A 16,126-nucleotide genomic window follows, 5' to 3' on the forward strand; every position below is an offset into this window, starting at 1 on the left:
ATCACTTCCAGAGGCGTACAACTGGCTCATGACCAAACACCCACCTCTCCCAGATGGCCTCCCCAACTTAGATGGGATGCATCTGTCACCACTATCAAACCTCGTGAGGTAAGGCGAGGGCTCTGCCAAGGATCTAATTGTGGTACAGCAGCAACCACGGCAGATCTATTTCAGTCTCCTCCGAAATCTGGATACAGTCTTTCAGATCCACCTGGTGATGTGCCCACTGGGACTTCAGATCCCATTGCAGAGCCCACATGTGCCATCTGGCATGTGTCCCAAGCAGGATGTAGGAGGCCAGCAATCCCAGAGGTTTCAGAGTGTACCGCATTGAGCTCCAGGACAGAGGAAGAAACATCAGGATCATAGCCAAAATGTCCTGGACTTTAAACCCTAGAGGAAAAGCGTGAAACTGTACCACATCCAGAATAGCTCAAATTAACAGAAGCGTCAGCAAACATAGGTGTGACTTCTGATGGTAAACCTCTTAATATCGCTGGGGTTCACTATCATCTGGAGGTGGACAACTGCCTTTGCAAACCAGACTTCATGCGCCATTAGTAAAGGTAGGGGAAGACTGTTACCCTCAACCACCGAAGGTGTGCTTCAACCACCGCCATTTCTTTTGTGATCACTATTACGGGTACTCGTGAGACTAAAAGCAAGCACTGAAAACTGAAAATTTCCTGACCTACAGTGAACTACAGGTAGCATCTGTGGGCCTGTAGGATGGAGATAAGGAAATTAACGTCCTGCATGTACGAAACTACCATCAGTTTCCGGGGTTTAGAGCAGACAGGACCGGGGCAGCATGAGCATCTTGAATTTGTCCTTCCATAGGAAGGCATTGAGGGCAAAGATCTAAAATTGGATGAAGGCTTCTGTACTTTGGTACAAGGAAGTAGGTGGTTCCTACTTTCAAGACCAGAATCCTCTCTATGGTCTTTTCGACCTAAAAGGCCTGCACTCCCTGCGGCAAGACAGACACTTCCTCCTCCATCAGCCATCCAGATGGTGGTGGAAGGTGCGGCAGGATAGAAAGAAATGGGAGGGCATAGCCCAAGTGACAATTTGGAGGACCCAACTGCCTGACATTATTGCTTGCCACCCTTGGAGAAAAGGCAAAATCCTCTCCTCCCTCCCCCCCTCCCCCTCGCCCCCTCCCCCCCCTCTCCCCCCCCCCCCCCCCCCCCACACACACAAAGGAGGCTTTGGAGCTGCATTAGCTAGAGGGGTGTGGGACTGAGTTGTCAATTGTCCTTGATGCACTGGGTTATTGTGTTTGTGAGATGTGGCCTCGGACACAAAAGGACTGGGAGCCTGTTGGACTGACAGAGGTGCCTAAAGTTGGTGGTACTGGAAACCACTACCGTAGTCTTGAAGGGGCAAACATTTTTATCGAAGTGTCTGGACGACCAGACAGGCCCAAAGAATGTGCTGTGACCCTGCTTTCCTTCAAAACTTTCAGGCTGTGTCTGCTTTCACAAAAAACATGCAAGAGCCATAGAATAGCATGTCCTCTAGCGATGCCTGGAAATCCCTGGAGAAGACTGTAGACCTCATCCAGGCATGTCGCCGAAGGGTCACAGTCGTACCAATCACCTGATCTCAACAATGGGTCGCGTGCAGGCCAGAGAGGATTTCAAATTTTACTGCATTGTGGCCAACTGAAATAGCTTGAGTCAAGAATGGCAGAAGGTCATCCCAAAAAGCTTGGACCACAGAGCCCCATAGGGCAAGAAAGTAGCAGCCTAAAAAACAACTATTGTTTACAAAGCAAGGCTTGTGCATGAGAAAATGCACTTGAAAAGGTCTCTATCCGTTTAGAATTCACGATCAGGTGAGTGGTGAGGAAGGCGTTAGGATTAACCTTTTTCGTGGACGCCTGCACCACCAAGCTCTCTGGTGTGCAATGATGAATAAGGAGATCAGGGTTATCTGGTGCTGGTTCATGGCGCCGAGCAACCTGCCTATTGATGGTAGTCTCAAACATGGTTTCGTCAAAGTGGGCATCTGTGAGGGTTTTGTGAAAGGGCTATAGAGGTTCGGTGGGTGTTTGACCAGGTTGGAGTACCTCTGTGAGAACATTAGTCTTCACCTACATAGAAGGAAAATGTACGACCACTACTTCTCTCGCTCGCCACAAAACAGCAAAGGAGGCACTTTCTTCAGTGGTAGGGCTCAGAGGGAAAATGAGGCCAGTATCTAGGGAACTATCCAGGCTTCTGGCATCTTGTAGTTCCTCAAAACAACTAGTCTAACACTGGGAGACAAAACAATTTTCCAAATCAGTGTAATAAACATTGTATAAAATCTGAGCTCTGCTGCATGGCAAGTTATCAGAATCCAAAGGGCTGCCGGCTGGCTGGGCTCCAATAGGATCATCGCATGGCCTCACTCGAGGTTTGAGTGAATTCTACTTGGGAGTCAGAGAACACAATGGGTTGGGAGCCCACGTCCTGCGTCGATCAAAGGGAACTAGTGTAACGGGTTTCCATGGAACCAAAGTCGGCAATAGAGCCAGTGCTGAACCCGAAGCAGGTTCAAGGAAAACAAACTGCGTCAAAAGCGAACCCACTGTTGGAATTGCGACTGGAGGCCTCTGTGGGCCCTTGGGGCCCAAAGTCACGATAGAGGGAACCGACAAAGTACTGAAAATGCATGGCAATGCCTCCCTAAAAGTCTCCACCTGCTGCATCATCACTGACAGACCGGAAATTCAGGGTGTATCAAGACAATGCTCGGAACAGATTTCGATGGAAAGTGGGAGCAAGATCAAGTGTTACAGTGATGCCTTTTCTGGAGTTCAAGAGTAGTGGGAAGGGCCGATTCCCACTTAAATTTCTTGTGCTTAATTTTGAACTTACCCGAAGACTTCAACTGCGACAAGATCTGTCAAGGGAAAGGGACCTTATTTTCTACTTTGACCGGTTCTGGTGTGGAATCTTGCAATGTATGGCTTTCTGGTGCATCTGGTGGCAGTCGTTGCAGGCCCTTGAGTTGTACTCTGACCCCAGGGGCCATCGGCATACCTATGAGAGTCTGCCATGGGCACCTGTATGCAACAAGTCCTGTGTGGTTTGAACCCTGTTGTCTTGTAGGTGACCCCCTTCCCTTGCATACTGGAATAATGTAGATTTTTCTGTTAAGAAAGAGTTCTTGAAAAGACTAAGGTGTAAAAGCAAAACCTTTATTGAACCTTGCACTGCATAGGCATACCAAAAGTGAGCAATTGCAATCACCACCAACGCAACTGCAGCACTCCTTTGTGGATTCCTGCGCAGATCCATCCTCCCTACCACTTTGATGTCCTGATATGGATAATTGCAAAAAACACAGTTGGACAGAATGTAGAACAATGTCATACATTCATCCCAGTACAAGGATCTGGGCCTAAATCCATCTTTTTTTGCACTCCACACCACCCTGGGTTAGACACTGGCTATATGCAAATCAGCTCTGACCCTGTGCCTCACGGGAACAGTCCAGTCCGAACTACCAAGCCATGTCTTTCCCAGACCGGAATCAAGCATCCAAGGACCGGTTTCTGGCTATCAGCCTTCATCAGCCTGGATAGCTTGACTCAAGTGGTGTATAGAGGCTGGGACTCACGTCTCAGCATACCCAGCCCACTCGGGTGAAAATTGCAAAAAACACAGTTGATGGACAGAATGTAGAACAATGTCATACATTCATCCCAGTACAAGGATCTGGGCCTAAATCCATCGTTTTTTTGCATATGGATAAAGCACGATACAACTTCATTGTCTAATGTCCCTTATGTTTATAACAATTGTTATATATTTTTTCTTTTCATTTACAATTTTTTCCTTCACTTATTACTTTCATTGCCACTCCTCGAATTTCAAAGCTGTTCAGAACTGATTTGCGTAATTTATGCTTTCTCTTGTTGCATTAGATGCTCTACGGCATAGGTATGATTTCCATTAATCAATCTTGCACCAGAGGGGAGATGTTCAAAAGTATTGTAAGTAGGCATGAATGCAATGAAAAAGAAAAAAAATTAATAAAACGATCTTTTAAAAAAAGACTAAGAAGTAAAAAGTAGCTGTGAAGAAAGGGTAAAAGCAACAGGTAAAAAAAGCAAGGGACAACAAGAGGAATACAAGCCAGACACAGCCAGGGAAAGAGGGAGCAAAAGTATGTGATTGTCCAGTGCAAAAGAAGGAACAGGAAGTCTAGTAGAACTTAGAGCAAAAAGTTGCACACAGGGTTACAACAGATTGGAATGGAGATACAGACAACAATGAAACTTTGTAGAGAAGGAGGTGCAGTGGAAGGAGAAGATACAAGTAAAACATCAAATGGCTCATGCAAAAATTGCAAATGTGAAGAGCATGGTGGCCAGGGAAGGAAACTCTAGTAGGAAGAATAAGCATGTTGACTCTATACAAACCACTGGCAAGGACGGTTCGGTTTCAAATTCAGTTTTAAATTTCTGTCCACTCACTTAATGCGAATTTTCATTTAAGTAGTTTCCTGTGTGAAGAATACCTATGCCGTATGAATTTACTGATATCTCTAGCAAAGCAGCTGCTTGACACCCTATAAAAACAGTAGGCAGAATGGGATTCGACAGGGGCAGGCAAACAAGCATAAGAACAGCACGTCATCAAAAAACCACATTAACACACAGCAACAAGGGCACAAGGAATAGAGACTCCCAAAGCCACCTGGTGAGGTACAGAAGATCCAGAAAAATCAAAGGAGGAAGTGCAAAGAGGACCAGCGCCACTTCAGCAGAGCAGTCCCTCTTTAATAACAGAAAATAATTAAGATCCTGTGCAGCATGGTGAAGAGGAAGAAGAGGCAAAGCTAAAAGGGCATGAAATCCTAGGCAACACATGGCGTGCAACTCCTGGACGACAGCCAGTTTTAGATCCCAGGCTGTCAGCTGTTCTGCCAACTTGTCATTCACAACATGGCCACCTGGCCAAGCAGAACAGAGAGTTCAGTCAGTGGCAGAAAGGCTGCCTCTCTCCCACTCACCATGCCCACAAAAGATGGGACAGACACAGCAGCCCTGCAACCTCTCCCTCTGCCAACAGTGAAACCATGTAGTGTGCCAGGACCTCCAACATAAATGGAAATGTAGCCAGAAGGCAAACGATGAACCAAGAGGTAAAATGGGGTGGCACCACAGTCATGATAAGAACTGTAAGCAAGGCCATCTAGCCTGCTCCTGAAAAGTGTACAGAGTTAAGGAGAATAGAACTGAACCATAGTAGAGAGGAGAAAATAGGCATATGGGGTCAATATGGGGGGGGGGGGGGGTCAGAAGCAGGAGGAAAAGCATACAAAGCAGTAGAAACTGACAAGTCATGGACGGAGACCAGAGACCAGTGTTGATTGTAGGTCCCAACCACCTCTCAAGGTCATCGTATGGCTGTCATTCTGGGATATCACATGTGCGGACAACACATTCCAGGTCTTTCTAAGAAGGGTTTCAAAATGCTAGAATTGGTGGATTGCAAGAAAGATGGAACTCTATGGTCAGTCCTTGTGACTGGAAGAGCTCTGCAAAAAATCCCCTCTTTCTTGTGTATGCCTCTTTTAATCTAAGAAATTGTTGAAAGGAGACTGCTCAGACCTTGTAACCTTCTTCTGTGTCTTGGTGGGTCTTCTTTTCGGATGACTGCGTGGATTTTTTTGAGGTGATTTAGCATATGGCCCAGATTTCCAGTTTCACTGTGTTTTGGTAAGACAGCTTTCTTATTTATAATTGGAGTGTTTTGAAGTTAAAGTGTAAACTGGTCTTCTCTGGTCTTGTACTTTCCTCCAAATGGTTGTGTAGTACCTAACATTGGCCGGGCATCTTTCTTTACAATGCTTGTGACACCCATGAATGCTTATTTTAGCTCCTCCGTCTGAGGATTGCATTCTTTTAGTAGGAACAATTCTAGTTACCATTTTATATGCCGCTCATCTGAAGCCATATGTATTTGCTTCTGCTGTGGTTCTACCATGTGGACCTGTATGGTAGACTATCCTGTTTTTTTCAGAAATGTGGGTTTACCGTTTTCCAATGAAAATTCTTCTACTGCCAGAAGTGTGTCTGTGAGCTCATGGAGAATGCCTTTATATTTTGCTCACAATTTTGCACAAAGCAAACAGAAGAAAAATGTGGTACCTCCAATTCTAGGCATCCAATCTGGATCCTGAAGTTGAAGCATACCGTCATGTTCCAGGCCTCAACAACCTACTTGTCCACCCGCTATAGCTAGTCAGCTTCTATCAAGGAATCTATTTTTAGGGCCTACTGGCCCAATCTGGCACCAGAGCTAAGCTACAAGAGAACAAGTGTTCTATTCTTTCATCCTTCTATGACTGCGAAGTGAGAGGATTTTGTAAAGTGAACTGTGACAACTGTTGTGACATGAAAGGCTGTAGGAGGGGTTAGTTGTTTTTTTAACACAATATTTAAATAGCTTGTAGATGAACAGTACAGATATATCAAAACATATCAGCAAATAGAAAATCATTTTTATTTATTTTATTTTGAAAGTTTTATATAGCGCGGACAAGATCCTTGCAGATATCAGAGCGCTTTACAAAGAGAAGTACATGAGGGAGCATAGTCAGACAGATAAATCAATAGGTCAAATAGTACAAATAGGTGGCTACAAAGCCAAACATGTGTACAAAATAGTACAAATAGGTGGCTACAAAGCCAAACATGTGAGTAATAAGACAGTTAATACAAATAAACAAATGGGTCAAACAAGTAGTATAGATCGGTGCAGAGTACTAACAGTGTTCGAAATAGTAGTTCAGGTGTATTTAGCCATGAGGATAGCTTTTACTTCATTTTTAAAGAGTGTGGTGGAAGAGATAAGCCTGGTCTCGGGCGGGAGAGAGTTCCAGATCCTAGGCGCCATTCCTGAGAAGGAGCGCTTATATGTTTTTTCCTTCCGGAATCTTCGAGGTTTCAACAGAAGATTGTTTGTGCTTCTAGTGTTTCTAGCTCCTCCAGAGATTGTCAGTTTCTGAGCGAGGTATCCGGGTGAGTTTAGATGTAACGCCTTGTGTGTCATGCAGGCGATTTTCAGATGTATTCTAGCTTCAAAAGGCAGCCAGTTCAGGGATTTCAAGTCAGGGGTAATATGGGAGTGTTTTTTTGACCCAGTGATGAGTCTCGCTGCAGCGTTTAGAGAAGCTCTTAGGGGTGCGGTTGTAGTTAGGGGGAGTCCACAGAGGGCGATGCTGCCGTATTCAATTCGAGGGATGACTAGTGCTTGTACTGCGGTTTGGAAGTCTTTGTCTGGGAGGTAGGGTTTAAGTTTCCTCAGAGTATTTATCTGGAAGTTTGCTCCCTTTGTTGCCTTGCTGATATGTTGCTGCATGTTCAGATTGGTGTCGAGTGTTATGCCTAGAGATTTTGCTGAGTCCACGATGGTGGGTTGGACATTGAGTGCGGTTAGGTGTTTAAGCCAAATTTGAGTGGTGGAGACCTTCGCTGGAGGTGAGATCAGAAGGAACTCTGTTTTCAGGGCATTGAGTTTGAGATGATTATCGGCAAGCCAGGATTGGGTGCATCTGATCGTTGAGTTCAGGAGCAAGATGTCTTTGGGGGACTGTAATTTGAGATAAAGTTGGGTGTCATCTGCGTACATGTGAAAGTGTACATTGGATGCTTGTAGCAAGGTGGTGAGGGGTTCCATGACTAGGTTGAACAGAGTTGGGGATAGAGTAGGAATGTAGGAAATGGGATCCCCGGCCGACCAGAGCTTGCGCCAGAGTCAGTCAGAGACCACCACTCCCCCGTCAGGGCCAGGGGGTCACCCACCAAGACAACCCCTACCCGCCCTCTAGGTAACGTGGCGCGAGCAGCCAGGCCTATCTCGGAGGTCATGTGTAAAGCATTTGCGCACGCACCCCCAGCGACAACCTCCCGGGCCCCCCCACAAAAGAAACTCCACACAAGATATATATGAAAATAGCTTTTGTATTGAAGAACACACTTAGACAGGAATACGTAGGGTGGTAGTATTTTTGTTGTAAAGATGTGATGGAAACAAAGATTTTAATGGCATCAAAACAAATCAGAACACTTTACTTGGCGATCTGCAAATGATAAATATGTGCAGAAATCTAATTCAAAATATTGTATGCTATATATTTTCATCAGTAAAATGGCATGCTTGTAAGAAACGTTGTGGTCATTTCAATGGAAAATGTGCTGACAGTCAATGACTGCGCTACCATATGATTTGGTTATATATCCATTAAAAGTGAATTTTTAAACATTAACTGAGAAACAATCTTGCCCCTGCCTTGATGACAATGCTATTAGTGAACTAAGAGGCAAGTCAGGGGTCACATGTCCCCTATATGTGGGATGGATTCGGATTATTCATGGAGCAAAAGTTTAGTCTACTAAATCAAATAAAAGCGTTTTTTTGTACAACAGACATGCTGAGCCCCTATATTCAAAGGTGCTCTCATATGTGATAATAAAGAAAATGGCAGCTCAGGGAAATTAAATATTTGAACAGAATCACACAATTTGAGACCAGTTTACGGGTCAAGAGCATTACAGTTAGGTCAAGCAGATTATTGAAGTCACTAGACCTGCAGATTTGATAACACTTCATTTTAACACTTAATTTTTTTAGGCCTAGCTTTCCCGAAAATAATATCAAGGAAGTTTTCTCCGGTAAGTTATTCTTTATATTTTGTCTCAAAAGGGGGGCAATTTTAGGTTGTTGTTTTCCATAGTAAAATATAGCCTTCCATAATGTAATTATTTAAAGTTACGACTCTAAATCTATCTTTGCAGGTTCATGGAATGTTTTCTTTTAACTGTAATGTAAAAATAATCTCTCCTGATGTGGCCTGTATTAGTAGTGCTTCATTTGTAGAACAAAGGATCAGGGCAAACTATTTTCTCTCTTCGGGTCTGTTTTCACTGATTTTAGTTTTGTTCTTTACATCTGTGGGGATGCGCTGTCTGTGATAGGCACTCATGTCTTGTTTTATGCTGCCCGAGTTGTTTATAAGGAGGTATCTGGTTATTCTCATCCATTTTGGAGCCTGGTTAATGTGAATCTCTATCTATTTCATTTATCGAGTTGTGGGTTTCTTGAAGTCTACTTTCATCTCTGCCATCTGCACCTGCTGGTGTCTAGATCAAAGATTGTACAGATCTAAGAGAAGGCAATTTCACATTGGTAAAATATCCATGTGATTTGAAAGGTTTCTCTCATTGAGATTACTTGATACTGGACTGCCGTCTGCAATATCATCGTTGTTTCTACACAGAACACAGCAGACAAGTATTACCCTTGCTATACTTGTGGTCGGGAAAAGATTTAACTATGGTCATCCTTGAATAATCTATACCATGAATAACCATGTATACATGGAATAACACATTTAAATTATAATCGCATAAATCAAATTCAATCAGTTAAACCATAAATAATCTGTGAACACTACTGTTTTTCATAGAAACAAAAATGTTAAATAAAAAAAAACTCAAGAAGCTGTAAAGCACTCTCTTCCTACATAAAGCACGTCACTTGAGCTTATTTCCAGCAGCATGGAGAAACAATGGGCAGTTGGATAGTCTACACTGCATGGTGCCTTCGTGACACTGAAAAACACAATCCGTATTTTGGAAAACAAAAAGAAGCCCAAAAAACACAAATAAACTGTAAGAGCAAGAATACACTTTACAATGACTGTTTATTTAATGCAACTTATTAACACTCACCACCTGGATAAGAAACTCTACTGGAAAACCACCTATCGTTTCACTGTCTGAAGTAGTAGATGGATGTTTCCATGGAGACTGCCCTAATAAAGGGTCACTGTCCTACACAAGAAGAAAGCAAGACTTATACAACTTTTTTTCCTGTGTTCAGCTCTAGCAATAACTCTAGATTCTCTATAAGCGCACAATAAAAGCAAGCATTGTAAATATCAGTAATTTTAACATTTGTATAGTGAAAAGGTTTTCTTAAAGTTCAGTAAAAGAACATGTTCAGCATAACCATTAACACTGAAAATTTCTCACACGAGGAGGCACCACACAGGCAAAAGTTAAAGATTTCCTCAGGGGAAAAAAAAAAGTATCCTGCAGCCTCAGCTAGTACAAGGGAGGTAAGGATTAGTTACTTACCTGTAATCCTAGTTTTCTTCCAGGGGTATCCTCATCAAAGTCATAAGCATTAGAATATTCCCGCCCATGCGCGGGACCCCGAAAACACTATATTATATGTGCTCCACATATATATACTTATATATATATATATATACACACATATATATATATATATATATATATATATATATATATATATATATATATATATATATATATAAAACATGCAATAGCAGCCAAAACACATCAGAGCTGGAATATGCTGTGAAGAATTTCCACCATACATGAATAATATGCATTAGAAACATGAGAAACAACACAAAAGATTGTTTTAGAACTGTTTTAATGCTTAGGCAGCAGTAGAAATTCTTACAACACCCTGAAAGCATAGAAAGCTCCCAGGCTGCATTGCAAACACACAGTCTAAAAAGACTGAAAAGCTAACCTGTAGCTGAATACCAAAACACTGACACCGTGCCTTTTACGGCACCCATGACCCCCTGTATCCAATCATGCCTCAGGGGTGACAGTTAGGTCAGTTGTTCTTTTCGGAGACAAACAAACCCAGTAACAAAATAGGTTAACAATATCTCCTTATTAAAGAATATCCTTTGCCCGGGGAGGCGGGAGGGTTGCTTATGACTTTGATGAGGATACCCCTGGAAGAGAACTAGGATTACGGGTAAGTAACTAATCCTTCTCTTCCAGGGGATCCTCATCAATAGTCATAAGCATTAGAATAGAATAGCGAGCCTCTCCTCATCCCTGCGGGCAAAGGAATGACAAGACAGTAATCTCATCAACAAGCCTGAGCAGCCTATAGGCTACCCATACAGATTTCTCAAGGAGGCTTGCCCTACTTGAGTATCAGCCCTGGAATCAGATTCGAGACAGTAATGTCTCGTAAACTTATGAACTGATTTCCAGGTTGCAGCTTTGCATATTTCTGACATTGGAATGTCATGTAAGAAAGCTACTGTAGCTGCTTTCCCTCTAGTGGAATGCGTCTTGGGTGACACCAATAAAGGCTTGCCTGCAAGCTGATAGGCCAATTTAATGCAAGAGACAATCCATCTGGAGATGGACCTCTTGGCCGCTGGAAAACCCGTCCTCATTGAACCATAGTTCACAAACAGTTGATCAGTTTTCCTGATCCCTTTAGTCTTTTCCAAATAGAACTTGAGCACTCTCTTAAGATCCAAGGAGTGCAGTGACCGCTCGGCTGGGGTCGTAGGATTTGGAAAAAACTAAGGGAGAGAAATGGACTGATTTATATGAAAATCAGAAACCACTTTAGGCAAGAAAGATGGATGAGCCCTTAGGACTACTCTATTGTGGTGGAAAACAGTATATGGTTCCTTCGCACAGAGCGCTTGTATCTCGCTAACTCTGCGAGCAGAGGTAATTGCCACCAAAAAGGCCGCCTTCCAAGAGAGATGTTGCAAACAGGCCTTGTGGATGGGCTCGAAAGGAGGTGACATTAACCTGGATAAAACAAGGTTCAACTCCCAAGGAGGAGAAGGATTTCGCACAAGGGGATAAACTTTTTTCAACCCCTGGAGGAATCCTTAACCACCGGAACCTGAAAGAAAGAGATCTGATCAGGTGATTTCCTGTACGCTACTATGGCTGACAAATGCACTCTTATAGAAGCATATTTCAAACCATAAGTTGCCAAGGAAAGGAGGTATGGCAGGATTACCTCCTCCTGCCCTTTAGTTGGATCCAAGTGATGATCCCTACACCATATGTAGAACCTTTTCCACTTGAACGCATAAGACGCTCTTGTGGAAGGCCTCTTAGCCTCCTTTAAAATCTGCATACAGTCGGGAGTCAGATTCAAATGTCCATATTGCAGGACCTCAGATGCCATGCTGTCAGGTTCAGTGATGAGAGGTTGGGATGCAGTATCCTCCCGTTCATCTTGCTCAAAAGGTTCGGTTTGCAAGGCAGTCGTCTGTGTGGACACACAGACAGATGCAGCAGGTACCACCTGACTGACGAGGCCAATCCGGAGCTATCAAGATCATCTCCATGTCCGACCTGAGGAGCTTGGAAACCACCTTCGGAATCAGAAGCAGGGGAGGAAACGCGCAAGCAAACCTTCCCGACCAATCCATCAGGAGAGCGTTCCCCTGTGTCCCTGGCCGGTGGAATCTGGACGCGAAGGCGTGGCATTTTGCGTTTTGTTCGTCCGCAAACAAGTCTATGGCTGGCCGACCCCAACAACGAAAAAGTTCTTCTACCACTTCGTCGTTTAGCACCCAGTCTGGCCGATCTTCAAAGTGCTTGCTGAGTGCGTCTGCTTTGATGTTTAACTCGCCTGGAAGGTGCACCGCCACCACTGAAAGGTTTCGAGAGAGAAGCCAGTGCCAGATGGATTGAGCCTCCCGGGAGAGAGGGCGAGATCGTGTGCCTCCTTGTTTGTTCAGATAGAACATGGTGGTTGTATTGTCTGTCTGAACTAAGACCGAGTGGGACTCGATCGCTGGAAGAAAAGCTTTGAGAGCTAGAAACACCGCTCTGAGCTCCAGCATGTTTATGTGGTACGTCTGCTCCTGTGCAGACCACTGACCCTGAATCTGGAGGGGACCCATGTGCGCTCCCCAGCCTTGAAGAGAGGTATCTGTCACTATAGACTGGGTGGGTAGTGGCTGATGAAAAGGTACTCCTACCAGCACATTCCTCGTCTGAGTCCACCATTTGATGGCATCCTTCGCTGTCTGGGAAAGAGTGATACGATCTTCCCACCGCCCTGTCCCCTGGTCCCACTGGTCTTCGAGAGCCTGTTGTAGAGGACGCATTCTCAGCCTAGCATTCGGGATGAGAAAAATGCTGGACGCCATGGAACCCAGCAGGGAGGCTACCTGTCGGACTGTCGGAAGCCGAGACTAATAGAATCCCACACTGCCTCATGGAAAAAAGTCTCTCCTCCGAAGGAAACGCTTTTCCCAATTTTGTGTCCAGAACGGAGCCTAGGTAGTGGATGGACTGTGTTGGCCGCTGGACTGACTTCTCCAGGTTCACATTGAGACCGAGCCTGTGCAACTGGTGTAGACAAAGTTGCAGATCTTGCATCACCTGTACCGGAGACGGGCCCTTTAGGAGCCAGTCGTCCAGGTATGGGTAAATGAAAAGCCCCTTCTTGTGAAGAAAAGCCGCCACCACTGCCATGCATTTGGTGAAGACTCGTGGTGCGGACTTGAGTCCGAAGGGTATGTTAAGTGATTATTTATAAAGCGCACAAACGCCGAAGCTTCCTGGCGCTGCTAGACAGAGTAAAAGAAAAAAACAGAATACAAAGCAACCTAATATAAGGATGGGAAGAGATGGGTCTTTAAGTGTTTTCTGAATGAGAGAAGAGAGAGGGAAGTTTTGATAGACAGAGGAAGAGAATTCCAGAGAGTGGGGGCTAAGTGAGAGAAGCGGCGACCGCCGAATTTCTTGGTTTTAATTTTTTGGGGTAATTAGTAGGTCATTGCGGGCGGAACGGAGATTGCGTGAGGGGCGGTAGGGTTGGATGAGGGAGTTGAGAAACCCTGGACTGGGGCAGTGAAGACATTTGAAAGTGAGACATGCCACCTTAAAGGCGACCCTTTGATGTATTGGGAGCCAATGGAGGCTGTGAAGCAAAGGTTTAGCGGATTGCCATCGAGGTAGTCCGTGGATCAGGCGAGCTGCCTGATTTTGGACGACCTGGAGGCGGTTTAGCAGATAAAGTGGGAGACCGTGGTAAATGGAGTTGGAGAAATCAAGACGGGAGAGTACCAGTGAGGTGACAGATTGGGTGAGTGCCGCAGGGGGGAGAAGGTGCCGGACTTTCCGAATCCTCCGAAGTTGGAACATGCATGATGAAATTACCGCTCCAACTTGGGCTTTGAGGGAAAGTTCGGCGTCAATGATTACACCCAGACTTTTTATTGTTTTAGCCGGGGTAGGGGAGGGGCCAAGCTCCAGCAGCCAGAACTGAGGGCCCCAATGGGTGTGGCTGAGGCCGGGGAGAAGGAGCTCAGTTTTTCCCGGGTTCAGTTTTAATTGGTTCTGGTCCATCCAGAGTTGTATGTGAGTCATTACTGCATGGAATGTATTGATAGCTAGTGGGGAGTTAAGTGAAAAAACGAGCTGCAAATCATCAGCATAATTAAAGGTTGTGATGTCCCATTTGAGGAGGGATTGGATCAGTGGCCGGAGATACAAATTAAATAGAAGCGGGGAGAGAGAGGAGCCCTGGGGGACTCCGCAGAACGTAGGAGATTTTTTGGCCGTAAAAGGACCCAGGCGAACTGCCTGTGTTCTTCCCGTAAGGAAGGATCTGACCCATTCGAGAGCAAGGCCTCGGATGCCGGCCTGCTCGACACGGTGGAGAAGGATGTTGTGGTCCACCGTGTCGAACACGGCGGACAGATTCAAAAGGACGAGGGCTTTGGGATTCCTGATGTCGGCGTTGTTCCTGAGTGTGTCGAGAACTGCCAGGATGACCGCCTCGGTCGAGTGGGCAGGTCGGAAGCCCGCCTGGTTAGGCTCGAGGTACTGGGAGGATTCAACAAAGTTTGATGGGCAGCGGGTGGCATGAGCCTCCAAGATTTTAGAAAAATAGGGAAGGAGGGAGATGGGACGATAGTTTGATGGCTCGGCCGGGTCGGCACCCGGCTTCTTGAGAAGGGGCACCAAGATAGCCTCCTTGAAGGAGGAAGGGACACTGCCACTGGTGAGCGAACTATTGAGTAAATGTAGAATGTTATCTGGCAAATTAAGGCAGGTGCTGCGCAGAACAGAAGGAGGGCAGCAATCATTAGGGGAGCCCGATTTCACACGGGTAGCAAGTTCCACTAAGGAGGTCGTGTCTAAGACAGGAAAGGTAGTGAGGGTCAAGGTATTATTGATGGAAGGGTCAAGAGAGGGGAGCTGGACAAAGGGGGGGATAGAATTTTTAATTTTGATGACTTTTTCCAAAAAAAAGGAGTTCAAAGTATCACAGGTAGCCTGGGTAGGGGTCTGAGCTGGGAGTGATCTTTCATCAGTGGTTAGCTCGTTTAGAACTCTGAACACTTCCTTGGATTTATTAGTGGCTGAAGCAATCCTGTTGGAGAAGTGTTCCATTTTTGCTGACCTGATAGCGGATTTGTAGTTATTACGTGTGGCCAAGTAGGCCTGTCTGGCTAAGTCAGAATAGTCGCGCCTCCAAGTGCGTTCTGACTGACGTGTTTTTAATTTCAAAGTCTTAAGATCATCAGAGAACCACCTGTTAGAGTACCGATGCCTAGTACAGGGGAAAGTGACCAGGGGGGCAAACTGGTCGCTGGCCGCCTCCAGCCAGGAACCTATTTCCTGTTCTAGGTGATCGATGTTGCTGGAAGGGAGAAAGTTGGGACAGGATTCGGCGAGGGCGGAAAGAAAGCCCTGGGCATCATAGGTATTCCATTTTCGTGACTGTCCCCCGGCCATTAGGGGAGTGAGAGTCTGGCCGGTGACTGTGATGGTAGTATCCACCAGATGGTGGTCAGACCAGATACAAGGGAAGATGACTGGTGAGGACAGGGCCAGATTACAGGACCATATCTGATCTAAAATATGGCCCTTAATATGGGTAGGATGAGAGACATGCTGAGTGAGGTTCAGATTCGCAAGAGTCTCGAAGAGCTCGATGGCCAGCGTTGGGGTTGTTAAACCAGTAATTTAGATCACCGAAAATGGCGAAATCAGAGTGTGTTGTTAATAACGCGGAGAGTTGTTCACTGGGGATGGAAGGGAAGGAGGGCATAGAGTGAGGAGGGCGGTATAATAGGAGATAGGTGAGGGCGCCAGAGTTGGTTTGTACACTAAAAAGTAAATTCTCAACCCCCGGTAAGGCAAGGGAATTAAAGGACACAGAGATAAGGCGTTTTGATATAATGGCTGACACCCCTCCCCCGGGCCGGTCGTCAGGCGGTCGGTATGGAGAATGTAGTAATCAGGGGGGAGGGCAGCCAGGATATCAGGGAGAGCCTCGGAGGTTAGCCA

The 16,126-nt window shown here is 45.4% G+C and overlaps 1 protein-coding gene across 2 annotated transcripts in view; it reads right to left on the reverse strand.

Annotated features, from left to right (window-relative positions):
• LIN9 (lin-9 DREAM MuvB core complex component) overlaps positions 1–16,126 on the reverse strand; it is a 478,167-nt gene that overhangs the window by 150,815 nt on the left and 311,226 nt on the right. For both annotated transcript variants that reach the window (XM_078647550.1, XM_078647551.1), the window contains exon 10: positions 9,737–9,838. In XM_078647550.1, the coding sequence (XP_078503676.1) occupies positions 9,737–9,838 (102 nt within the window). The remainder of the gene's footprint in view (positions 1–9,736; positions 9,839–16,126) is intronic.

The sequence above is a fragment of the Lissotriton helveticus genome, chromosome 6 (genome assembly GCF_964261635.1).
Source record: "Lissotriton helveticus chromosome 6, aLisHel1.1, whole genome shotgun sequence".
In the NCBI taxonomy this organism is placed as follows: domain Eukaryota; kingdom Metazoa; phylum Chordata; class Amphibia; order Caudata; family Salamandridae; genus Lissotriton; species Lissotriton helveticus.